Source organism: Amphiprion ocellaris, chromosome 7 (assembly GCF_022539595.1).
Source record: "Amphiprion ocellaris isolate individual 3 ecotype Okinawa chromosome 7, ASM2253959v1, whole genome shotgun sequence".
NCBI lineage: Eukaryota > Metazoa > Chordata > Actinopteri > Pomacentridae > Amphiprion > Amphiprion ocellaris.
This window is the reverse complement of record NC_072772.1, coordinates 7,103,689-7,129,472: the sequence shown is the minus strand read 5'-3', so window position 1 is coordinate 7,129,472 and position 25,784 is coordinate 7,103,689. Positions and strand designations below refer to the sequence as shown.

The following is a 25,784-nucleotide window of genomic DNA, read 5'->3' as shown; positions in this document are numbered from 1 at the left end:
GGTGTTACAATATGTATGTTCTAAAAGCATATTATTGTCATTTTTAGGAGGCAGGACAATCTTGTTTGGCTTTATGCAATGTTTATCAGAATTACTTAATACTGACTTTTTGGCCAGTTGCTGGTTTTGGCTGACTCTATGGAACCACACTCAGTCACACTGTCACTGGTCGGTTTAAAACCCTCGACTCTGCGTTGTGTAAGTTTTTATATAAAGAAAGCGGAAAGCTGAGATGTCTTCTCTGTGCCATTTGTTCTGGTAAAATAAGAAAACTTCTGGTCAGTGGGCTCGGGCGCTCGCAAGATAGCTGGCTCAGGGAGTGTCTCAAACTCTCTAATTACATATTTAAACAAATAAAAACATTAAATATATGTCAACACACTCCAGTCAACATCCGGATAAATCATAGTGTACATATATTCATAAAATAAACAAAAGAACATCAAGAAAGTAACCATTTATGATCTTGTGCTGTGCTCTCTGACCTACCTTGTGCACGCCTCTCAGGAACGGACAGTATGCCATCAATGTCAGTTACACATTACAGCTCCAGAGAGGGCGCTATTGAGCCAACAACTATAAATGAAACCAAATTACAGCAAGTGGAATTATTTATCACATATACAATGTCACATCTACACTCAAACCAAAAAGGGTTCTACACAGTGATGACGTAGAAGAACCATTTTTAGTTCCAGAAAGAACCTTTCAGCAAGAATCTCTTTGAAGATCTGTCTCTGAAAACGGTTCATTAAAGATCCCGCTGCAATGCCTCAAAAAAACACAAGAAGTGGTTCTTTCATGCAGCATAAATGATGTTCCAAAGGACTTTAGCAGAAGTCAGCTCTTTATGGGTTCTGTGTTGACCCACCTGATTCAGTAAAGAACATATTAAAATGGTTCTTCAGTCATTTTTCCAGAAATACATGGTTCTTTGAGCATTTTAAATCAAATTATTATTGAAACACAAGTCTGTTAACAGGCTGCACAGTGGTGTAGTGGTTAGCACTTTGGCCTTGCAGCTAGAAGATCCCTGGTTCGCGTCCCGGCTTTCCCGGGATCTTTCTGCATGGAGTTTGCATGTTCTCCCTGTGCATGCGTGGGTTTTCTCCGGGTACTCCGGCTTCCTCCCACAGTCCAAAAATATGCTGAGGTTAATTGATGATTCTAAATTGTCCGTAGGTGTGAATGTGAGTGTGATTGTTTGTCTCTGTATGTAGCTCTGTGATAGACTGGCGACCTGTCCAGGTGTCTCCTGCCTTCGCCCGAGTCAGCTGGGATAGGCTCCAGCCCCCACGACCCTAATGAGGACTAAGCGGTGCATAGATAATGGATGGATGGACGTCCGAAAACATGTGTAGATGACAAACTGAGGCATAATGTTGTTGAAATTGCACTTAATTTTCTTAAGAAATTTCAGGTTGTTCATGTTTTGTAAAAAGATATTTCAATAAATGTGAACATTTTCAGAATGTGCTTGGAATTTTTTTTGCACTAAAACAAAGGGAAAAATTCTGAGTTATTGTTATTAATTGGTTATTATCTTATGAATTTAGCAGTTCGGCCCACTGGAGATCAAATTAGGCTGTATGTGGCCCCTGAATTAAAAAGACTTTGACACCGCTGCTCTTGATTTCCAGTCATTTCTGGCACCGTGCTCTGAACTTGAGCCACCCAGTCAAAGAAGCGCAGAACAGGTATTCAGTTTTAACACCAGTTAACATATTAAAGGTGTGCGTCATCTGATCCCTTCACCGATAACCATCTGCAGTCCGGGCCTGCTGCCACAGCAAACAGTGGGAGTCTGACAGCAGCCTGTCAGTGAAACCATCCTGGTGAGAAACTCAGAGCAGATTCCATCCTTTGAATGACCACATGCCACAAATCATCTGTCTACTGTACCTGTCAGTGTGCAGCCTTTAAAATACCCTGTCACAGGTGTTTAAAAATACCGTGTCCTGATTTATGGCTGTCTGCTGATCGCCTGGAAATAGTTTACTGTGTTTATTAGAGGCGCATGTTCTCATAGTGAGAGGTATAAAAGAAAGTCAGGTCTATAGGGTGCATAAGCCTCCACAGACGCTCCCAGTCTGGCAGGAAACTGTGTTATCATTCCTCCCCACAGACAGAAACTGATTGTTGTGTTCACAATGAAATCAAAGCTTTCTGTCAGGACATACAATGTCTTTGATATGACTTCCCCTTCAGATTATCTTATCCCATCTTATCCTGTCGGCCTTTATAAGGGCCGTGTTGTGGGCTTTATTTGATCTTATCTCTAAGTGCGCCTAATTTTGCGCTTGAATACAATCCTCCCTGTCTGTGGGCTGTTGGGAAGGACAGCTGAGCCTAGACGAGGATTTCTGTCGAGATATCACCTGCGGCTCGGACTGCAGCGTCCTTGTAAGAGCCTAGAGAGCTCTTTGAAGATCCATTATCAGCACTGACACACTTATTTAGATGTGTATGTGCATGTGTGGGACCCAGAGTCAATTAACTTCACAAATCAAAGCAAAATATCCCTTTTAAGATTTTTTCTTCTGCGGCAACCGTCCTGTTCTTGTGAGGGTTTTCTGTTTTAGTGATAGTTTTATTAAATGATTCTATTCTTGGTGTTAGGTTGGGCCTTAATTTTTAATTTATTTTGTATCTTAAGTCAAAGCATTTTTACAGTGCATGACAATCCAAAGACTCCAGACTGCAACCTGTTTTCTCCATTAATCAATTAGTTGCCAATAGCTGTAAAATGTCAGAAAATGGTGACGAAAATCCATCAGTGTTTCCCAACTCCCAAGAAGATGTTTTCTCAAATTGTGCACAAGTCAAAGACCTTCAGTTTACTGTTCTAGAGGAATAAAAAAAATAGAAAACATTTAAGTTTAGGAATTTGAGAATTTACACTCTTTAAAAATTACTCAGATCTATTAATCAATTATCAAAGTAGATTGTAATTAATTTAATAGTTGACACCTAATTGATTCATCGTTGCAGGTCAAGAGTCCAGGATCACTTGGGCTCTTCCTTCAAATATGTTTTTTTTTTTTTTTTTGCTCAGATTTCCCAGTAAAATGTTTGTGTGACTCTTGAATACATTCATACATTTACTAGTGGAGTCAAGCAAGTTTATTTATGTTGCAATTTATCATGCATAGAGGTTATTCAAAGCTCCTTACAGGCAAATGTAAAAATTAAAGTAAATAGAAACAGGTGACCAAAGGTAAATTATTAAAATAATCAAAAACAGTACACAGAATTTTGATGAACTACACATAGATTTATAGAATAATTCAAACTGATTTACAAAAACAGCTAAAAAAAAAAAAAACGAGAGATGAGAAAAATTAAAGCATCTACAGTAATAATAAAAAAAATTTAAGTAAGTGAAAGTGGAGACAAGTATCCTTAAAAGCAGTGGAGTACAGAACAGTCTTGGCTGCATTTGGGGCAAATTTAGGAAACTTATAGACAATAAGTTGGGGTCTAGATTCTATATTTAACAGGAAGCCTGTGCAGGAAACTAAGAATCAGGGTAACTTTTTCACTCTTCTTGGTGTTGGTCAGTATTCAAGCAGCAGCATTTTGAATAAGTTGTGAATGTCTAAAGGTCTTTTTAAGAAGTCCTGTGAGGAGCGTATCACAGTGCTCCGCTCTACAGGTAATAAAAGAATGAATGAGTTTTCCTAAATCTTGCCAGGCCCCAAATTTCATCAGTTTGTTTTAAAGATGCCAGAATGAGGATTTAGTTACAGCTGCGATGTGGCTGCTGAAATTCAGACAGTTAAGAGCTAAACAACTTTGTGCAACAGATAAATTTAGATGTTTGGTGATTAATTGGATCTAAATAACAATCAAAGTCTATCTTTGTGAAACTGGAGCCGGGTGGCATACCAACTGTTGCACGACTTCATGTTTTTGTGGCTGAACATAGTTCTTTATGACTCTGGCTGTTTGTCTGTTTCTGTTGTCGTCTTGCTGAAAAATGAATTTAAGACCGATCAAACGCCTCTCTGATGATACTGACGGATGAACTGACTCCAAGCATCTAATGTGTCTGAGAGTTTTGGGCGCTGCTCTATGATAGCAAGGATCAAACAAATACATTGAAGTGGCCATTTTCTGTCTAGTTTTTTGATTATTTGAACAAATAGTCAGCAGATAAGTGGATAATTAAAACATCCATTAGTTTAATTTCTGCATTTAATAGCGTCACGTTCAAAGTCAGACTCCTCGGGGGAATGAATATTGTTTGCAGAGGGAAGCTCCTGAAACTGGAGAGGACCAGCATTCCTAGTATGCTGCTTTCAAATGGGACGCTCAGCTTTTTGTCTGTCATTCTGATTTAAGAATGAGTGTACATGCGCTCGAGTATCTGCTCTCTCATCATCAGAGAGGATCGATGTGAGGCCTCGCAGTGCCAGCTCCTCTGACGGATGCACTGCCGAGATGAATACCGGTCAAATGAGATATGATTAAGATTCCCGTGAGGAAACACACTCCAGCTGACAGGATGGAGGGGAAGGAGCTTGTGCATTCAGTCTGAGCTACACAGTAGAATCTGAATTACTCCCCTTCATGCCCCACTGAGTCCCACTTACTGTAGGTGAGTCCTCAGGTGGGGGAGGGAAAGGGGTGCTGCGGGTGAGTCAGCGTTGTCCTTCCATCGCTAATGGCCAGGAAATGTCTATGTTGGAGAAACTAATTGGATTTCTTCAACAGGAAAGCATCCATCCAGCTCCATTAGCCAGTAGTAAACAGCAACACACAGCAGAGGGAGAGGCAGGTGGGAGAGGATAAAGGGGGGAGAAATTCAAGGAGGAAGGTTGAGAGAAGAGACTCGAGGAAGAGAAGGGGGAGGCATGTTTGTCGCAGTAGTCAGAGGTTTAGTATTGGAGGAAATCAGTCTCGAAATTGTGTGTTATCCGTGTGCATGATACCAGGGTGAAACGCTGGGAGTGGAGCAGGGATGTGTCTGGATAATCAGCTCAGCAGCAGGCAGGTCTGCTGTTACTGTAATTCACTGAAACTACAGAACCACACACACATCTGGCACTTATCCTGCAAGAAGTGTGTTAAATTTCAGACCCACTTTAAAACACATCCATCTTCTCTTTTGAAACATCAGTCGAACAGTTCTCCCTTTCAAGAAACGCAAAATGTAAAATAATTTGAACTTTAAAAAATATATTTATCATTATTCTTAGTTTTTAGCAAGAGTTTGATGCTTAGAGTTATTTTTCAAAAAAATCAGAATTCAGCATTGCAGGATTCTTTTTTTTTTGCTAAGTAGAAAGCATATTTCAACAAAGAAGAAAAAGTAATTTGAAATTAGTCACAACCAGCATAAAACTCAGTGCTAACATTCACTGTAACAGGAGCACATGTAGAGAACTATTGATCCTTTAGCTGCAAGGATGTGATTAGTTCCCGTTATTTTGTCTTTTACCTCCTCATCCACATTAAGTGTAAGGATTTGTTGCATTGTGTAGACATTTTATGCTTGCGATCTTATGATTGTGATTTGGGTCGAGATTTTTGCAAATATGTTTCCAGTGATGGACTGACAGAGCTTAAAGAAAATTAGACCTTCTCTGCTGCCAATTATATACGTTAGTTAGTTTTATTTCATTCATTGACTAAAGAAAAAAGCAATTCAATACAATACAAAAACAAAAGTTTCCAAACTTCTGAATGAAAGGAAGCAGAAAGAAGAATAAACTTATGTAATCTGCTTCTTACTTGTTTACTTTTGTTCTTTGTTATATTTGTATGTCTGTTTGTGTCAGTAGTTCAGATGTGTGTTTGTTCCTGCTAGTGCCTCTTGGCCAGGTCATATTTGCAAATGAGAACTGGTTCTCAAAAATTTTTACCTGGTAAAATAAAGGTCAAATAAATAAAAATAAATAAATGGTTGTACTGAAGAGTGCAGAATTTTTTCTTTTATACAGATTCTAGTAACTACAAATGTAAATTTTCCCCACAAATATTAAAACGAGGCATGTAAAATAAAATGATTTTGATAAAATACGACAGAAAAGGTAAAGAGCTGATGTTTAGATTTGTTCACTTTTCCCTACTGGACCAGAAGTCACATGTAACTAGTCCAAGAATTAACGTAAAGTTAAAAATTCAATGCTTCTTGCCGTTTCTGGGTCTGATAAATGATGTAATTTTGGTGATTTTAACTAGACGTTTACATGCCTTCCAAGCCTGTTGGTGGGTTTTGAAGGTCAGAGGCTTAATAAATAGAGGGTGAACAAAGGAATGGAACAAACATAAATAAATACAAATAGTAAAAATGGATGGGTTGCATAAGGTCATTTCCGCCAGATGTACCAAAAGTTGGCTAACATAGCCACTGACTTCCATATTTTTATTATTATTGACAGATAAATAAATGGCTCTTTTATCTTAAGCGGATAAGCACATATTAACGTTTTATTCTCATTTCATGTGATGATAAATGAACTGTCTCCGAAAACTCAGGCTACACGTTGCAGATCTATTCATGTACAAGGTTAGGAAAAAGCTTTTACACTCTGAAAAAACAAACTGTTTCTAATATACATTAATATGTGATGAAGAATATGAGGCTTAATGGTGTGTTGTCTGGGATTTATTACTCACGTTGAACACAAGCCTATTTAAAAACAATTTACTCCTCATCAATCAGAGTAGAAAAATGGAAATGGTTGCTGAAGTTAAACTGAATCTGAAAAAGGTCAGAGCAGGACACAGATGAACCACATTTACATTCTCTGGAGCGGCACTTCACATAAACTTGGATATTTCCCACCATCACTTCTCTTTTTGCTGTGGGCAACGCTTCTAACACAGTGAACAGACTCTCAGGAAAAGCCTAAATCAAACCTGGCAGCCTCCAGGCTACATCTCAGGCTGGCGTCTCATACATCTACTGAAACACTGCGAAGTAAAGAGTAACTGGGGTTCCTCCTATAGACTGATAGGATGCGTCACGTCAAAAGAGCCTAGAAGGGGAAAACCAGTCGTTCCTCAGAGACACAACATGAAGGAACAGTGGAGCCACTATGCTGCCTGTAAATTGAGCCTTTCTTCCTGTGAGAGGGTGACATGTTGGAATGCAGCACATTAATGTGGACATGGGTGGGCTCCTCATTCCTGTCATAGCATCTCTCTTTTCCCTTTGACCCGCCAGGGCTTTCTTCTCTTGCTTTGCCTCCTTTGAGTTTGTGGATGCAGAAGTGCTCTTTCCTCAATAGAATCCAGCTCCTTGTAAAGACGATAATCATCAGTGCTGGATGTTGGCGTCGAGGTTCTGTTGTATCACCATCTTGTCCATTTCAGGTTAATTGAAATGAAGCTTTATAGTTTGGATTGTCCAAGCTGATACAACAGCCAGTGCATTGGTATAGTTAGAGAGATTGGTATAATAAGAAACATCTCTAAACATTTGGTGTATTGGCTGATATATCATTACCACATTTGTTTAAACTCTTAAATATCCACATCAGTGTGTTTGCCTCAAAAATCCAGCATTAGTTTGACTCTAATATACATGGACTTTTCTCATGGAAGATATTATGACATGTTATCATAGGAAAAGCCAAGATGTAAACAATAAAATTAGTAATGGGGATTTCGAACTCACTAGTTTATTCAGTGGTGGCAGAAGTATCCTCGTCCATAAAAGTACTATTATGAGTAAATCATGCATCAAAAGTGTGACTTAAGTCAATGTATGTAAGTGTCATCACAAAAATGTACTTACCAAAAGGTGAAAATGCTCAATGCAGAAAATACCTCTTTTAACTGTTATACTATTAAATATAGGTTTCACTGTTGAGCTATTTGTATTAAACTTCCAATAGTGGTTATTCTCATTTTGTATTAATCGAATTTTTTTTTCCATTAACAAACTATCGTTTGGTTTGTAAAAATTCTGAAAATTGTGAAAAAACGCAGCTCTAATTATCAAAACGTTTCAGCTGTACTTGTGTAAAATATTGGGTAGTTTAATTAAAAACAATATATCATATTAGTTCATCACCTGTATTGTCTGCAAAAATCTTAATTTGTAAATAACTAAAGCTGTCACATAAAAAGAGTGATGGGAAAAAGTGCATTTCCCTCTGAGATCCAGTGGAGTAGAAGTAAAAAGAAAAGCACAAGTACCTCAGTTTTGTCCTTGAGTACAATACTTGAGTTAATCCCTTGACACCTGAATTTATTTACAATTAAACAGAAAACATTTTTTATGTGTTTTTGCTTTCCAGCTGATACTAAAATAAGTGGAGATTGCTAATTTATCTATTACACATAAAACAGATATATCATAATAATGACAGATATATAATAATTAGGTCCCACTCTGACTGGTCCTATGAGAAACCAGTGCTTGCAAAAGGTTCCAAGGTACGTATTGAATATGCACACACTGGCATTGGGAGAATGGATACGATCTTGGCTGCAGTCTGAATGAAAGTGGTATGATGCAAATTCGCGACAATAGGCGTCAAGGGGTTAATGTACTTAGTTACATTCCACGACTGAATTTAAGTAGTAGTAAAACCTTTTTTCAGTCATTTCATTTTGAGCCACACAATGTTGTGTATCTCATTGCAAAGTGCTACACAATGAGCTCTACAGTGTCATGAACTGCAGCCACCAAACACTCGTTCACAGCAGACATTTGGAGTCATCATAGGAAGTAAAACACATTTCTTTAACACTCCCATCAGGTGTAAGCCCTGTCAGTAAGCCTTTCCAGGTCAAAATGTCTGCTTTGAACAAGGAACTGTTGCATCAAAGCTTCACTTTTAGCCTGTAAATGTCACGATTCTTATTTTCAACTATTGCTAGTAAAATACACATCTGTCCATGTCTTGTAAGCTGCAGTTACCTGCGCATTCAACTGTTGTTATGCCAGTGGAGGGGAGAAAGTTGTCTGAAAAAAGCCAAGATATTAAAATGATGTTTTAAAGTTTGACAGATAAAATGGTGTGTTGATAAAAAAAAATTGCGACAATGGAAAAAGACTTAGCAACTAGATAATGATGCATTTAAAGCACTGAACTAAAACATCCACCGAAGAGACGAAATATTTTGTCAGACAGCAGCATCAAGTCTGTGTGGAGCAGCAGAAAGACAGTAGCCTTCATCTAACAACATGAAGCACAAATGAATGATGTCCAGCACATTATCTCCATTGTTTTTATTCATCTCAGGTTTGACTGGCACTCTTAATTATCTTTTCATGGAATGAAAATTTTGACAGGAGCTGACCTTGAACAGGAGCATTTGTCTTCTGTTCCATTCTGTCTCTCTGCCTAATGAGAAATGTTCAAATATTAAACTGACTTTGACATGATTTTTGACTGCAAAAAGGAATGACTAATTTGATGCAGGTGAAATAACAGTGTGTACTGTGTAATAACAGTGTGAGAACGGCTCCAAACTTTAAGAAAACAGAAGGAAAATTGACCACGTTTCTCTGTTTTAGTGCAGTCACGATGCTAATAGCGATAAACAGCTAAAACACGTTGGACACCTTGAGCAGCAGCTGTGTTCTATTTCTCTCTTTCAGCGTGGGCCGAGGTCGTGGTGAGCATGGAGGACAGAGTGGAGGTTTCCTTGAGAGAAACGGCTCAGATCACCTGCATGTTTACATCGGATGACGGCATTGGAGGCATGACAATACAGTGGTCCTATGTGAGTTTCATCAGGTCTTATACTCACACACACACACACACACACACACACACACACAGATAGATGGGATGTTTCTATGCGTGTGATGTTTGTTTGAACTGTGATCTTTAGGTGACGCGTTCAGGTGAAAACCAGAGGATCTACCACCAGGACTCTCTGATGACCAATGTGGAACCAGGAACACCGTACACAGACCGGATCAGCGTGAACAGCACCGGAGACATTGTGCTGTCCATCAGAAACGTGCAGCTGGAAGACGAGGTGGAATTTGTCTGCCTTGTCACAAGTCTCACAGATGGGAGTGCGGAGGGACGCACAAAGCTGTTGGTGTTTGGTAAGGTTGCACTTGAGAGAGTCTGTTTTTGCCCTCCAAATGTTTCAGTAGCAGTAAAGACAGTGGCACTTGATTTATGCGAACATGGGTGTCATGAAAGGTATGTGCTCGCTTCAGGAAAGCATTTAACCCATTTTTATATCTTCGTAATTGTTCCTCTGGACACTTCACTGCAACTTTCTTTCTCCACTTTCCCTCGTAAACTTCATTTAAGCCTCCAAACTCCAGGCAACTTCTCTTTTACTCACTGTGGGCTCATTTTTCACTGCACTATAAAGTCCTGCACCTCCAAGGAAACAGCACAACTATGGCTAGAAGTAAAGAGAACTAAAAAATATCTTGTGCGCAGTGTGACACAACTATAATGCCGTCTCTACATGTTCTAGATATTTCACTGCTTATATTTTGAATTTACGTTCATACTCATCTGCTGTTGGCTTTGTGCAAACACAGCCTGCAGTTCAGCCCAGTTCAGTTGAAAAGTCTACATTTTTGTCACAACTTTTTGTGGTAGCTGACTTAATAATGGGAAAATGGTTATCCTGAGGAGTTTTTATTTTTAAACAGAATCTGGATAGTACAAATGATGATTTCATTCCTTTGCAGCTTTTTTATTGTTCTGTTTCATATGCAGCTCTCAAACTTTCAACTTTTCACTTTTCTCAAAAAGCGCCCCCACAGTTTTCACACTTCAGTCTAATTTTTTTACATCAAGAGGTTGAAACACTCATCCTCTGTCACACAGTGTCACATTTTGGGCAACATGACTTGCTACTTATTTAAATGTGTGGGTTTTAAAACAACAGATGAATAAATCGACTCTCTCATTAAATTACACTTTAACAAATATTTCTATTACTTGACCACAAATAGACAGGTATTTTAAAAACAGCTTTTTCTCTGTGTTTATACCTTTCATCCACTCACTAACGCAGACGTCCCTGAACGCTCTTTCCAGGGTGAAGAGATTCAGAAGCTCCATATGCTATGTTGGCATGTAGACAGAGACAGTTGTGATGTTACAGTGTGCAGTGGCAGCTGTGGCTAGAATATTGCTGATGCTTACTTTGCTAAGAGGACTTTTACCAATTAATTATTTTAATGAATAACTTTGCTTTAGTTCCGTCTTTCCTCAATGCACCTTTTTTGCTTAACAAAACCAGTAATAGCTTTATTTCCAGCTTTTAATTGGCCAGTATGACTTTAGGGTTATATCGGTGCTTGTTGTTTCAGAAGGATCTTGACAGTGCTTCAACTTTAATTTTGCATTTTAATTTGGACAAAGATTTATTTGAGACCCATGAAAGAAAAACCTTGTTTTAAAAACACCCTATATACACGTGGAAGAGACCTGACATTGATTTTTTTATTCTTATCTGATGGTCCAACTGCTCTTATATGTCACGCCTCAATAAAGTTTCAGCTGTTTTTAGTTTACAAAGTTTAACTGGCCTCAGCCCTTCCTTCAACTGAAATGTATTTCTTAATCTGTCTCTTTTTTCAATTGACATTTCAACTTCTTCCACGTGTTAAACTGCTTTCAGTAAATAGTACACTTCAACTAACAGCTCAGTGTCTTCAACCTTTTCATCACTTTTCACATCAGCTCAGCTGTTAAACTCAAAACTGCTTAAATTGCTACACATAAATAGTACCTTACCTCCTTTCAGTGCTCATAATAAGACTTCAAATGACACTTTAACTCCTCACAAGCAAAAAAATGAACATTGAAAATATAACCTGCTTATATTTTTACATTATTTCAATTGACCCTTAAACTGTTTTTCTCCATTTAAAACTGACAATTGTTAGCTGCCAGATGACATCAATGTTCCCAAAGAAATGTATATTTTTCTTAATTCTTCTGCAGAAGCACCAAACCTTCCTACGATTGAGGGTGTGCAAACAGGAATCTCTGTCAATGAAGATCATCCGTCCGTGGTGAGCAAACTCGGAATCATGACCATCGAACCTTTAACAATTCTAAAATCCCAGTCGGGCTACAGTTTTATTCTTTGACCCACTTCTCTTCCTTCCCTCCCCCAGATTGGGTCCTGCGAAGTCAAAAATGGATACCCCAAGCCGAACATCACTTGGTACAAAGGCAACACTCCACTTCGCAGTATTCCAGATGGTGAGGCAGACGGACCTTTATGCAATGCACTTTGCTGTTTTAGCTTGTGCCTGATGTGGTTTCATAGTGCTGTTTGTGTCTTCCAGTGGTGAACGTGGTGTCCAGCATTACTACTGAATCAAGTGGTCTGTACTCAGTCAAGAGTGAGCTGAGAATGAAGGTGGAGAAGGAGGACAAAGATGCTCAATTCTACTGTGAGGTCACCTACTTTGTTCCTGGAGGAATGTCGATGACTGAAACCAGCCTGATTAACATCACTGTCTACTGTGAGTTTCTCAAGCTGAAATATCACAAAGACCGTTTGAGTTGCAGTGTTGCAGCTCTGTGAAGTTCTACAACACCAAACTAGAAAAAACATTTCTTTCTAGAGCTGGTTTGTGTCTACTGGGTAATGTTGATACAGGAAATGACCCTCAAACTCTCTCACAAAGCTGGAAGTACACTATTTTCTAAATATTAAAGCATATTAAGCCCCTTGCAGGCATGGGATATGTAACATTGTTGGTTTCATCGATCTGTTAAAGTGAGGGCATTTTAGACATTTACTCATAAGCCACTTTTATGTCAGTCCTCACAGCTTCATTCAGATACCCATGACAATGACTGAGAGAGTCAACATTTGTCATACATGTGGGATTGAATACTACATATTAATGCATTAATAAACAAATGAAAAAATCTAAGCTAATAGCAGCTTATCAAACTGTCCAAATAAATAAAATCCTAGATTATTTAGGTTTTCCTAAACAGTGACAATTCCGTATGTGATAACAATCTAACTTCTGCTTTACTAGCAGTAAAATAAAAATATCCTGACAGCCATGATGGAGCTAGATAGCACCTGCACTGATGCTGCTAAGTAACAAATGATTTAAGTTCAGGTGATAAACTTACTTTTTCTGGCTGAACTGAAGAAAATTTTACGATGTGATTTTGACCTTGATGAATTTTGTCTTTATGTTGGAGATTATTTGCAATTAGAACTAATATGCGAGAGGAACAGTACTGTTGTGGCAACTCTCTTGCTTTGGAGACAGACAAATGGATGCTGTTGGATCTTTCCTCTATGTTTTTAATTAGCACAGAGGAAAGATTCCAGAACAGCTGGAAGCAAATAAAAAAACAAAAAAAAAAACCCTCTTCAGCTGCTCTTGGAGTTTCATCAAAACCTGTATTGTATTTATCACTGGTGAGTCTCATTAATCTGAGCTGTTCTGCAGTCTTTACAGGGAGGTATTGTCTTTATGGTCATTTCAGTTTGATAGATGTGAAATCATTCCGCAAAGTAAAGAAGAGTTTGTTTTGTGTTGTCCGATTTTTACCGCAAACTTTGTGATGTTTTTGAGCTAGTATTGGTGGTAAATGTGGGAAAAAAGTTGTCCCCATATCACTTTACACATCTTAAAGTACATACCCCCCATGCCCCTTTCTGTACATGTGACTGCAGCTGTTCAAACCTGTGTCATGTTGAAAATGATAGGGAAATATTGTAAGGTCCAACCCAGCAAGATTGATGTTACAGCCTTTATGCAAAAGTGACCAGGGACACGACGTGAACACATTCAGATGCTGTCAGATTAACAGAAAGGAATGCATGTCTGAAAGCTTTTTTTACTAAGATTTCCCTTGATTGGGACCAACAGGCCTTTGTCTGATTCACCACCCGCCTTGAATTCAAAGATTCAACAGATCTCATCAACATCCCATTGTTAACAAGAATTTAAAAAACAATCAACCAATCAGAGTTCTGGTTACGGGACTGAGAATATCACAGCAAAACACACACACACACACACACACACACACACAGCAGGACGGATTTTTGCCGACAACAGTAATAACTAATTCTCTAAATCAGCATATTCTTTAGTTGTTGTGAAAAAGTTAATCATTACTGCATCTTCTGTGTCATCTGAAAATGATGCCATATAGATAAGTCTATCACTAGTGATTTATTGCCAAAACAAAATGAAATCCCATTCCTCCTCAAAGTTTCTGTTGGATTTGGCCTTGGAGTTGCTTGTCTGTAACTTCAGGGAAGTTTTATCAGGAGGGCATTAGGCCTTAAGAGGATCGGGGCATCCAACTCACCGTTGTTGATTGAACCAGAAACTCTGTCGCTAGAGTGTTTTTAGACATCACATGAACCTACAACTTTCTTGCTATAAAAGTTCAGGTTTGTGGTCTGACCTTAAATTCCTCTCTCCATTTCAGACCCCTCCACGGCAGTAAATATTTGGGTTGAGTCACCAAAGGGCCAAATCAAGGAAGGAGACACGATTGAGCTTCATTGCAGTGGCAACGGGAATCCTCAGACCGCAATCTTTACAATCAGGCACTTGCTAGTAAGAAATTGAACACTTTTGCATTCATGATTCATGTGCCAAAGACAGCAGCAAAATTAGGGTTTACTTTCTCTGTTTATGTATTGAACAAAACAAAGTCAGTACAGAATCCATTAGCGGCTGTTTGGTAATTTTTATTTGCATCACACAATCTTTTTCATTTTCCCGAGCCCTGTAAGGGCTTCTCATTCATGTTGAGTTGAAAGTTGTGTGTATATGTTGAGATTATTGTGGATGTCTGTAGGATGACACCACTTGGGAGACCAACATGTTGGTGCTGGAAAATGTAACCCGTCAGAACAGCGGCGTTTACGAGTGCATCTCTATGGACATGGACACCGTGGAGGAAATCTCACAGAACACCTCTCTATTTGTCCACTGTAAGGAAAATATACTACAATGATTTATGATTATGACAATAATTACATTTTACGCATAGGTTACGTGGTAGATTTTTTCTCTTTTTTCTGTTTTTCTGTTTGTGCAGATCTTGGTCGTGCTACTGTGATATCAGAAAAGAATGAGGTCTACCAAGGAGAGGACCTGAATGCCACCTGCAATGCTGTCGCTTCTCTCCCGACAGAAACAGCCTGGCTTAAGGTTACACATATACATGCAGTACAATTACACAAACAGTAACAACAAATGAATCAACTGGCATGTACAAAACTAGATAGCGTCTACATGAAGTAGGGATCAGCTGATATGGTCTTTCCAGTTTGGATACTGATAACAATTGTTGGTAATAAAGAAAGACCAATAATGGATATTTGGAACCAGTATGCATTAAATGTTATATATTAATAGCGTGTAATAGGGGATTACGATAACTAAACACATGCATTAGAAATATGAATAGAATATCGGCCCTGATAATTGTCAGGCTGATAGTCAGTCGATCCCTACATAGAAGCTTGATGAGAACAGTGACAGAGAAGTAGCGGCATCTCCACTGATTGATGACGACTGTTTCCTGTTAGACTCCAAAAACTATCACGCTGGTAGCCTCTGTTTCATGTCTAGATGTTCACGTCAGTCTGTGAGTTAATTGTGTTTTTTCTGTCATGGCATGTAGGACGATAAGGTGATCGCAAAGGGTCATATTTTGACCCTCCAGGACACTACCTTTGACACTGCAGGGACATATGTGTGTAAAGTGACTGTTCCTGACATCGAGGGAATGGAAACCAGCGGCACACTTCGTGTTTATGTCCAGGGTGAGTCTGATTACAGACACTGTACGCTAAATGCTACGTTGCTTTCAGATTAAAGGTCAATCTGTTCTATGATGTATAATTTCGGTTTTCATTGTGGGTTTATACAAATTTTATGTTCAGTTCTTAATTTTGTGTCGTTTTGGCTTTATTTTTAAAGGAAGGTATAGTCAGTGTGTGTGATGTGCTGTTAATCACAGGGTTATTTTTTCTCTCTTGTCTCTCTGCAGGCCCACCAGAGATCATGGGGGAGGACTTCAAAGAGATAGGCACTTTTGATAGTACAGTTGACCTGAGCTGCAATGTCAGAGGTTTCCCAGTTCCCAAAATTACCTGGACCAACACTGATGGAAAGGTACAGCATAGGGAAGCCTGTCATTCTACGCTCACTAGATTGTTCCTTTATAGCGTCAGTTATCAGGTCCATTATGAAAATGTCATTTAAAGACTTTTGTTAGAATATGTGACCTACAGCATAACAGATTTTTTTAAAAAAAAATTAATAGTGAAGTTTAATTGGTATGTCACTGCAGGTATAGTAATTTACCTGACTGAGACACTCTAATTTAAGTTGAAGTGTTGTTTTTGCAGCACTAGCAGGTTGACTCTGTGAATGACAGTGTTGATCAGTCAACCACTTTAGTCTAAACTGAAATATTAGTAACTACTGAATGGATTGCCATGAAATTTTGTTCAGATTTGCATTGTTTCTAGATTATGCCGACTTTAGTAACAGCAGCACCAGCTGCTGGATGCATTGCAATGATTTCTGTTCATGCCCCCATGTGATTTGACCTTTTCAACCCCCAAAAACCCAGCGGTGGTCCATTTGTCAGAACCAGAAACTGGAAAAACCAAAACAATCATGAGATTTTCACCTTTCTGACGGTCCTCCAACAATTCATCTGTGATCTGCTGTTTTGTGGGAAAAATTTAACCTTAAAATCAGGATATTTCATCAAAATCATGTAATTCTGCTTGTCTCATTAAATTTTTTTGTGAAAATAAACCATTTGCTTTAACCGGATTTTGTAAAAATCAAAAAATTCTGCACCATAAACCCAACAATAACTCAGCTGTAACTTAGTTATGTGAAATTCGGAGATTTTTTTTTTTTTGCTGTGTTTACAAAGCGTAGATGCGAGACAAGTGTAGGAACAAATTGTTGTCCTCTGTGTTTTCAACTGTGTGTTTGTTGCAGGACATCAGTACATCACCTCAAACCGTGACCGAGGAGGGCGCTGAAAGTGTTGTCAGTGTCAAGGTCACGTCTAACATGATCGTTTTCTGCAACGCCTCCAACGAGTACGGCGCTGATGCAGTGACCTTCAGCATCAAAGCCAGTGAGTTCCCCGCTGCTCGCGTTTCCTGTTTGTGCTCTTTGTCTTGCTGTTTCTGTGTTTGTCTCTATTTGTTCACTTCCCCTCCAATCCTTTCTGTTCCTCCCCGTCTTATTTGTCTTGGTTTATTTTTACTTCGTCCTGAAGGCCTTGAGCTCTGTCATGTGCCGCCGTAAGGTGTTGCCTGTGATTCTGGTCATTTCAATGTATGTTGTTGCTGTTTGCAACAAGACAATGTGAAGCTGTGTTGCTGTTAAATGTGCTCCTCCCTTCTGTGCCCTCTACCTGCTTTCAGTTACACACACCACCACTACTGCAACCACAACAACAACCATTTCAACAACAGTTTCCCTTGTTCCAGGTAAGACCCCTCTAACTGCGCCTGCACCACTCGAGCCAAATCAACTCCAAACAGTAAAATGAAACAAAATCTCATGAAAAAAATCTGGACTGAGAGGGAGAGATGATACTTCAGGAGCCAGAGAAGTTAACTGTCTGCATATTCTGTATTAGGTGGTTTATAGACTTCTTTTTCATTTAGTCGGCCAGTGCCTTTTTTCTGTGAGTTAGACAGAAAGAATGAGAGCCAGAAAGGAAAACTTAGAAAGCACCTGAAGTCTCTCGCAGGTACCACAAAGGCATGACTATTGGGTCATCACAGCAGTTTTGGTTTGTGTTTGCTCTGATTAAAAACTCTGCGGTTTCTATGAGGCCTTTCTGATTTTAATGGGTTATATCACTGAGGTCTGGGACTGCTGTGAGGCGTCTTATTGACTCATTTGTTGGCGCAGCTGTTATTTTCTGCTTGTTAAGTCTTTACATGATGAAACTCTTTTTTTTTTGGCCTTTAAATTTGAACGAATATTTACAGGTTATGTGAAAATACAAGAGAAGGTTTCTACTTCCTAAAAAAAAGCGTTCAATTAAATTAGAAAATCAGGAAAATGTACTAGCCACCTTCTACAAAGAACAGTGTTATGAGTAGCATTCCTGTTAAGGCCTGCAGATACATACACGTTACACAACCACAAACGCACACATGCATCAGTGTGACTCAACGAAGGAGCTAATGCTTTAACTGCACTCAGAGCAAGTCTCCTGACTCCCATTACGGCGCTGCCTTGTGTTTTTCCTGTTTCTTCCTCTTCTCTCTATCTGTATGTCAATGCCAGCAATTTTCCAGCCCCTCAGAGGAAAACGGTTCTGGGTTGATATTTCTGAGATTAAACAGGGCTGCTCTGGGAAATGACTGTTGTGCTGCTGACCACAGTTTGCATATCTGATTAGATGTTTAGCTTCAAATCACAGTTAAGATTCTCTTAAACATTTACTCAGGCCTCTATGGAAATAGACCACCTGTGTGTGATTGTGTGTGTGTGTGTGTGTGGCCTGCTGATATGAGTTATGTACTACATCCCACTGATAATTGTGCTCATTTGGTTTTTCTCAGTCAAAACAGCAACACCTATCCCACCCAAGAAAATCAAGAAAGGTCTGTATGTCACGTTGTTGCAGATTCTCTCCCACCTTTGCGCAAAGGCACAAAAAAAAGCTTCCTTCCACTGCTCCTCCAAAGCACCTCCTTTGCTGTCACACCTCCCAGCATTCATGAGACTCCCTCTCCCACGATGAACAAAGCATCAAAATCATCACTGAATTGTTCATCATCTTTGCCTCTTCCTGTGCATGTTGTCATGCTGTTGTGTGAGCACACCTCTCCTCCCTCAGTCTTGAAAAACTTTGCACCTTCCCTTCTTTAGGTTGCCAGGTTTAGGTCACGTGAATGATGCTCGTGCTGCATTCTCTTTAGACGCACTGTGAAACTCTTTCTACTGTACTTCACCTCTGTCAGACTCTGCTGCTGTCGTCTCGCTCATAATCCAGCAGCACAGAGTAACCCTGTGGTTGTGTTTGTGCTTCTTCCCCACCAGAGGGCAATGGTGTTATCATTGCGGTCATCATTATCTGCATCCTTCTTCTGGCCATTCTGGGGAGTGTGCTCTACTTCCTCTACAAAAAGGGAAAGATCTGCGGCCGATCCGGCAAGCAAGACCTGTAAGTGCGAGTGAAAGCAACAAGATGCAAGAACACAGAATATACATATATATATATATATATATATATATATATATATATATATATATATATATATATATATATATATATATATATATATATATATATATATATATATATATATATAAAAATAAAAGAGGACATATTAACGAATAAGATATAGGGGAAATTAATTTCATAGCTCTTCGTGATGGCTCAGTTTTCACAACAGAGCCTCAGATGCAAAGTTCTTTATCCAAAGTGCCGTTTAGTACAAAACACTAAATGAAGTGGTCAGTTGTCAACACATAATCACCTCATATTATCTTACTACCAACTGTCCACTTCACCAAATCCTGTGTTTGTCAGCATCTGTTGTCATTTTATTCTTCATATTACTCACTGCTGCCCTCCACTTGAATGCATTACTTGTATTACTGTAGTGAAAAGAGAGTGAAATGTCACAAAATACTGTGTCTATATTACAGTAGTGTAAAATAATATTTAATGTCTTCTGACATTGCGGTCAGTTTGCCCTGAGTGAATGCAGGATGTACTCTGCATCCTTGGAGCTACTGACTTTTGTGTAACAAATTGCACTTTTTTAGTACATTTTTAAAATCCCAAAAGTGTCCATTGCCTTTTGTATTTTTGTTTTAAGAAAACAAGATTTTCTTAAATGATTAAAGGTATACAAATAGAGCATTAATATAGCAGCAAACAACTGTCTGCTGTATAAAGACAGAGTGGAGCAATGGCTTCCTTAGCAGAGAATGACATAACGCTCACTTTATATGTTGTAGTCTGAGTTTGTCTTTTTTTTATGTTTCTGGGGCCGATTTGTCCACATGTGGATATTGGTGTATCTTTGTGCATGTGAGCCCCTCCCTTTGAAACTGTTGTCACTTCCTGCATATATAAACAGGCCACAAGTGACCTCCCACATGCTGTTGTAAAAAGGAAAGTGCATCAACCAATGCCCCAAAACCCAAAGAATTTGAAACCAAAATGTTATTTATGTTATTTTACTAAATTCATATGTACTAGTTTCTTTTTAGCTCAGTGTGAGTCAGTACTGCTGTTTCACATCTCTTCACAACTTCTTGTTCTTCACTGTGTCTGTTCAGACCACAGTGGAACAGACACTAGACAAATGAAGATAACATTAAATAGGTCGACAGCAACTAGACCGCAGCCATTCAATGTATTTAACTAGCGTGGGCCGTTTCTTGCAGCTGGATTATTTCTTGTTCACTTTCATATATACAGCCTTTCTGGGTATAAATTAAATGTGAAGGGAGGTGTTGACAGTATGCCTGTTTGTTTTGATCTGAGATGCTGATGCTTTAGCACTACATCAGGTGGATCTAAAAATCACATACAGCACCTTTAAAATTCTGTGATCAACTTTGCTTTTTTTGTTGTGGTGTTCAGATAAAGATGTTTTCACCCAGTTCTCCATATATGTTTTCAGTTTGTGTGGAATACTGCAGGGGATTTGTGGGCCAAAATGAGACGTTTAGCTTTTTCTGGACATTTAGAGTATGTTGATCTCGGATAAATCAAACAGTTGATGAAAATTTGAGCCAGAGCAATTGTACAACACTGTAATATGCATGTTTTTTGATATAGGTACATAACAGAATAGGGAGGATGCAGAAAACATGTAAAAATGTACAAATCTGTCGTCCACTGTTATAAGACCACCTCCAAAAATACAAAACATACATCATTTTGTAAATGGATAACACAATATGATTCCACTGATAGTCAGTGCATAATGATATTGAACTATCTCCCAGCCTTTATCGTCACTCGCTGTGGTTGCACAGCTGCATAGCTTACAGCAACATTTCTAATTTGAGCATGTTCTCTGTCTTGCAGCACCAAAGAGAAGTCCAACAAAGATAACATTGTGGTGGAGATGAAGAGCGACAACACAGAGGAGGCCATTCTCCTCGGAGTCAATGGAGAAAAACAACCACCCAACGACCAGGTACATATCTAATCTCAAACTGAAGTGCTTCTATCCAAACACAATACTGGTCTGATTACACCATTATCATATTTACACATCCTCCACTCAGCCTCTCTTTATCTTTGCCTCCGTGTGTGTGTTAATGTGTGTGTTTTGTAGTAAAGGGCATCGAGTACCTCCTCGTGCAGAAGTGAGGAGGTGACTGCAGGCAAACCGACAGCTGCTCCGATTCTTCTCTCTCAGGCTCAGACCTTCATGACTTCAAGCTTCCAGCTCAGCTTCTTCTTCCAAAATGATGTCATGGAAAAGCTCAGTTATCTGTCAGTGAGTATCAAGATGGAAGACTGAGACTCAAATTATTCCAAAGCTGCAGCTTTTGCTTACCGTCCTTCACACCACAGCACAGTTTCTGTTGGAATGCAGCTCCGTCTCATAACTCTGCTAATAAATCTTTCACCTTCAAAACCAAGGACAAACCTTAACCTGTACTTCTCGTTACTGCAAGCCTTGTATACTGCTGATTGTCCATAGAACAGTAATCTGAGCACAAAGCAGACCAGGGACTGTTTTTATACCCAACTAAGCGTCACCTCAGGCAAAGCAACCACTGAAGAGCAGCCTGAAACAGTGTACATATTATAATCTATGTATATATTTCTTTATTTAAAATAACACAATAGAAAAAAAACAACCAAAAAGAAATGACCAGATAGTATTTTTTTCATTTGGATGCTCTTTAAGAGATAGAAAGGGGAGCTTATTTAGATGTTGTTTTACTTTTTTTTTTGTCTTTTTCTTGTTTTGCTTAAGTCTGTACACTGAAATTTTGAGGCTCCAGCGAAGCCTCACCTCTAAAGCCACTTAACAGCCTCACCAAATGTTTGCCTTTTAGCACCGAAAACAAACCTGGAGGTCATTTAATCACATATCATTCACACACATTGATTTTTTTTTTCTCTATATCCAACTCTTATCTTTTACACTCCCCAGCTTGTGTATGTTAATGAGGATATTTTTGTGAGATGGGTGAATAATCTGTTCAGGATTTGCCATAGAACTGTTAACATTGTTTGTATTTCTCTCTGCATTTTCTGACCATCAATTTAGTTTTGATATTTTATGTGTGTTTTAGTTCAACTATTGCCAGCAGTCAAGTTACAGATGCCTTACAAATTACATTGAAAGCCATGTAGAAAACTCCACATTTTGTACTGTTGGTTATATTTAATGTTCAGTGCACTGATTTCTTGGAGGTTATTCATGCAAGTGTGTTGTTGTGTTTCTCTAATGTGAAACAGCTGTTTCTTATGCGTCTGTACACACGTGGACAAAATTGTTGGTACCCCTCGGTTAATGAAAGAAAAACCCACAATGGTCCCAGAAATAATTTGAATCTGACAAAAGTAATAATAAATAAAAATTCTATGAAAATTGACCAATGAAAATCAGACATTGCTTTTGAACCGTGGTTTAACAGAATTATTTTAAAAATTAAACTCATGAAACAGGCCTGGACAAAAATGATGGTACCCTTAAATTAATATTTTGTTGCACAACCTTTTGAGGCAATCACTGCAGTCAAACCATTTGTGTAACTGTCAGTGAGACTTCTGCACCTCTCAGCAGGTATTCTGGTCCACTCCTCATCAGCAGACTGCTCCAGTTGTCTCAGGTTTGAAGGTTCCTTCTCCAGACGCCATGTATCAGCTCCTTCCACAGATGTTCAATAGGATTTAGATCAGGGCTCATAGAAGACCACTTCAGAATAGTCCAATGTTTTCCTCTTAGCCATTCTTGGCTGTTTTTAGTTGTGTGTTTTGGGTCATTATCCTGTTGCAAGACCCATGACCTGCGACTGAGACCAAGCTTTCTGACACTGGGCAGCACATTTCTCTCTAGAATACCTTGATAGTCATGAGATTTCATTGTACCTGCATAGATTCAAGACACCCTGTACCAGATGCAGCAAAGCAGCCCCAGAACATAACAGAGCCTCCTCCATGTTTCACAGTAGGGACAGTGTTCTTTTCTTGATATGCTTCATTTTTGCGTCTGTGATCATAGAGCTGATGTGCCAAAAAGTTCCAGTTTTGTCTCGTCTGTCCATAGGACATTCTCCCAGAAGCTTTGTGGCTTGTCAACATGCAGTTTGGCAAATTCCAGTCTGGCTTTTTATGATTTGTTTTCAACGATGGTGTCCTCCTTGGTCGTCTCCCATGAAGTCCACTTTGGCTCAAACAACGATGGATGGTGTGATCTGACACTGATGAACCTTGACCTTGGGGTTCAACTTTAATGTCTTTAGAGGTTGTTCTGGGCTCTTTTCTTACCATTCATATTATCCGTCTCTTCCATTTGTCATCAATTTTCCTCCTGCGGCCACATCCAGGGAGGTTGGCTACAGTCCCATGGATCTTAAATTTCTGAATAATATGTACAACTGTAATCACAGGAACATCAAGCTGCTTGGAGATGGTCTTATAGCCTTTACCTTTAACATGCTTGTCTATAATTTTCTTTCTAATCTCCTGAGACAACTCTCTCCTTGGCTTCCTCTGGTCCATGTTTAGTGTGATACACACCATGTCACCAAACAGCACAGTGACTACTGTAACCCTATAAATAGGCCGACTGACTGATTACAAGTTTGTAGACACCTGTGATGCTAATTAGAGGACACACCTTGATTGAACATGTCCCTATGGTCACATTATTTTCAGCCTTTTCTAGGGGTACCATCATTTTTGTCCAGGCCTGTTTCATAAATTTATTTCTTAAAATAATTCTGTTAAACCACGGTTCAAAAGGAATGTCTGATTTTCATTGGTTAATTTTCATAGAATTTTTATTTATTATTACTTTTGTCAGATTCAAATTATTTCTGTGACCACTGTGGGTTTTTCTTTCATTAACAGAGGAGGACCAACAACTTTGTCCACGTGTGTATGTTAAGGAAATATATTTCTGTAGCTATTTTTTTTTTTTTTAAATGAAGGATGAGGGTAGAACAGATTATTGGTCCATGCTAATTATGGTTCACGGCATGAAGTTGCCCTCGTTTTAAGGAAAAGACACGTTTCTGTTTAATAAATGAATCAATTCATGTGTTGACTGAAACTTGAAATAATCTGTTGGAGCCCAGAGAGACACAGAATCCCCCTCAAACTTGATGCCTTAAATTGACAACCGCTCCTCGCTTACATGTAACGACAACTGATCTTCACGCTGGTAACTACAGGATGTGACTACTGAGGAGGGGGGAATGACAGTGACTCCACATATGCAAATTAAGTTTGAAGACAATCAAGCAGCTCTGTGCAGCTGTCATACGTACCTGCCAACCCTCTGTTAGTCTGTTTTTATCTCTGCTGTTTTTAAAAGCTACCACTGTTTAATGATTTTTAGTTCTGTAAAATGAATTTTGAAGCCTCGGATTTGTGAAGAGAATTGTACTTAATGTCATTCGAGACATTCAAACCAATTTCCCAATACATTCATTGTTTGTAGGTTTTGAAAATTATACCAAATAAAGATTGACTGGTAAGAGAAAATAATGAAAAGCATGTCTGTTTGCTTTAGAAAATGTCCCTCAAACAGCTCGACTTAATACAACAGCATTGGGTTAAAGTTTAGGCAGCGATGAGATGCTCTTAATGAACAAAAGAAAGCTGTTCTAATATCTTCTATGTTTTTTAATTTGGCATATCTTTAAAAATTTCTGGGCAATTTCCGCAGAAAGAGCTACTGTATGTAATTTGATAATAATGATTACAGGATAAATAGAAAAAATAGAGTTGTTTATGTGACTTACAGTGACTTCAGGCTCAAGATGAAAATTATGACATTTATCTTCAGTCAATGATAGAATTCAAAACAGAAAATCTATTTTTCCAAATTAAATAAGTAATGTGTGATTGTTGATATGGGCTGAGAAAACATTATAGTTCAAGGAATTAGACATTTTCCCAGAATTAGCACCGAACTGAAGCACTCTTTTCGGAAAGTTTCCACGGAAATTCATGGAAAATACAGCCCTGTAAATAAAGTGCTCCATGGTCTCCCTCCTGTAGACAGAAACAAAAGTCTGCAGCAGGCTCTTTTGTAAACAACAGACAGGTTTATTAGGTTACATAAGAGTTTTTTTTATGATGGAGATTTGATCTACTAGTCAGGCAGTCAAATCACATTTTGGTTTTTAATGCAGTTCCCAAATGCATCACAATGCATGCTGCAAGATTATCAACTGCAAGAACTGAAACAACGGCGCTGAAGTATTGAATCTGTCTGCCGCCAGGAGCTTTAAAATAACCGCTGTCTTGTTACAGAGTGAAAGTAGCAGTTCCTCCTTAAGGTCAGAGATTGCAGCATCTGAGGGCCTCTTCAAAAGAAGACATAGTTGATGAAGGTGTTCTGGAGCAGGACCAGAAAGACCACGACCAAGCAGCCTTGAGATCTTAGGTAGTGTCTCCCTCAGGTGGGTGTCAACGGTGTTCACGGTCAGGTCTGTGGTAATCCCGTCAAAAAACAAAACAGAAAAAAATCTAGATTATAAATAAACATGTAGCCAAAGCACTCTGTGTATAACGCCGTAGTATAGGATGTAGTTCAGAAAATGTCAAAGTATAGTATGCTTTACTCAAGAATAACATAGTATGGCCTGTAGTTCATAGTACAGCATGCTGGCAAGAAAAAAAACA

General features: G+C 38.8%; 1 protein-coding gene across 5 annotated transcripts in view; it reads left to right on the top strand.

Moving 5' to 3' along the window:
- Positions 1-24,647, top strand: part of mcamb (melanoma cell adhesion molecule b) — a 50,084-nt gene extending 25,437 nt beyond the window's left edge. For 2 of the 5 annotated variants that reach the window (XM_023293487.3, XM_055012295.1), the window contains 16 exons: positions 9,563-9,687; positions 9,799-10,021; positions 11,892-11,962; positions 12,068-12,155; positions 12,242-12,421; positions 14,370-14,500; positions 14,745-14,880; positions 14,988-15,100; positions 15,576-15,717; positions 15,945-16,069; positions 16,916-17,057; positions 17,350-17,415; positions 18,505-18,546; positions 18,986-19,109; positions 20,994-21,105; positions 21,247-24,647. In XM_023293487.3, coding sequence (XP_023149255.3) covers positions 9,563-9,687; positions 9,799-10,021; positions 11,892-11,962; positions 12,068-12,155; positions 12,242-12,421; positions 14,370-14,500; positions 14,745-14,880; positions 14,988-15,100; positions 15,576-15,717; positions 15,945-16,069; positions 16,916-17,057; positions 17,350-17,415; positions 18,505-18,546; positions 18,986-19,109; positions 20,994-21,105; positions 21,247-21,249 — 1,823 coding nt within the window. In that variant the 3' untranslated portion in view covers positions 21,250-24,647. The remainder of the gene's footprint in view (positions 1-9,562; positions 9,688-9,798; positions 10,022-11,891; positions 11,963-12,067; positions 12,156-12,241; positions 12,422-14,369; positions 14,501-14,744; positions 14,881-14,987; positions 15,101-15,575; positions 15,718-15,944; positions 16,070-16,915; positions 17,058-17,349; positions 17,416-18,504; positions 18,547-18,985; positions 19,110-20,993; positions 21,106-21,246) is intronic. The other 3 variants (XM_055012297.1, XM_055012296.1, XM_055012298.1) reach the window with 3 other exon arrangements.
- The last annotated feature ends 1,137 nt before the right edge of the window (positions 24,648-25,784 follow it).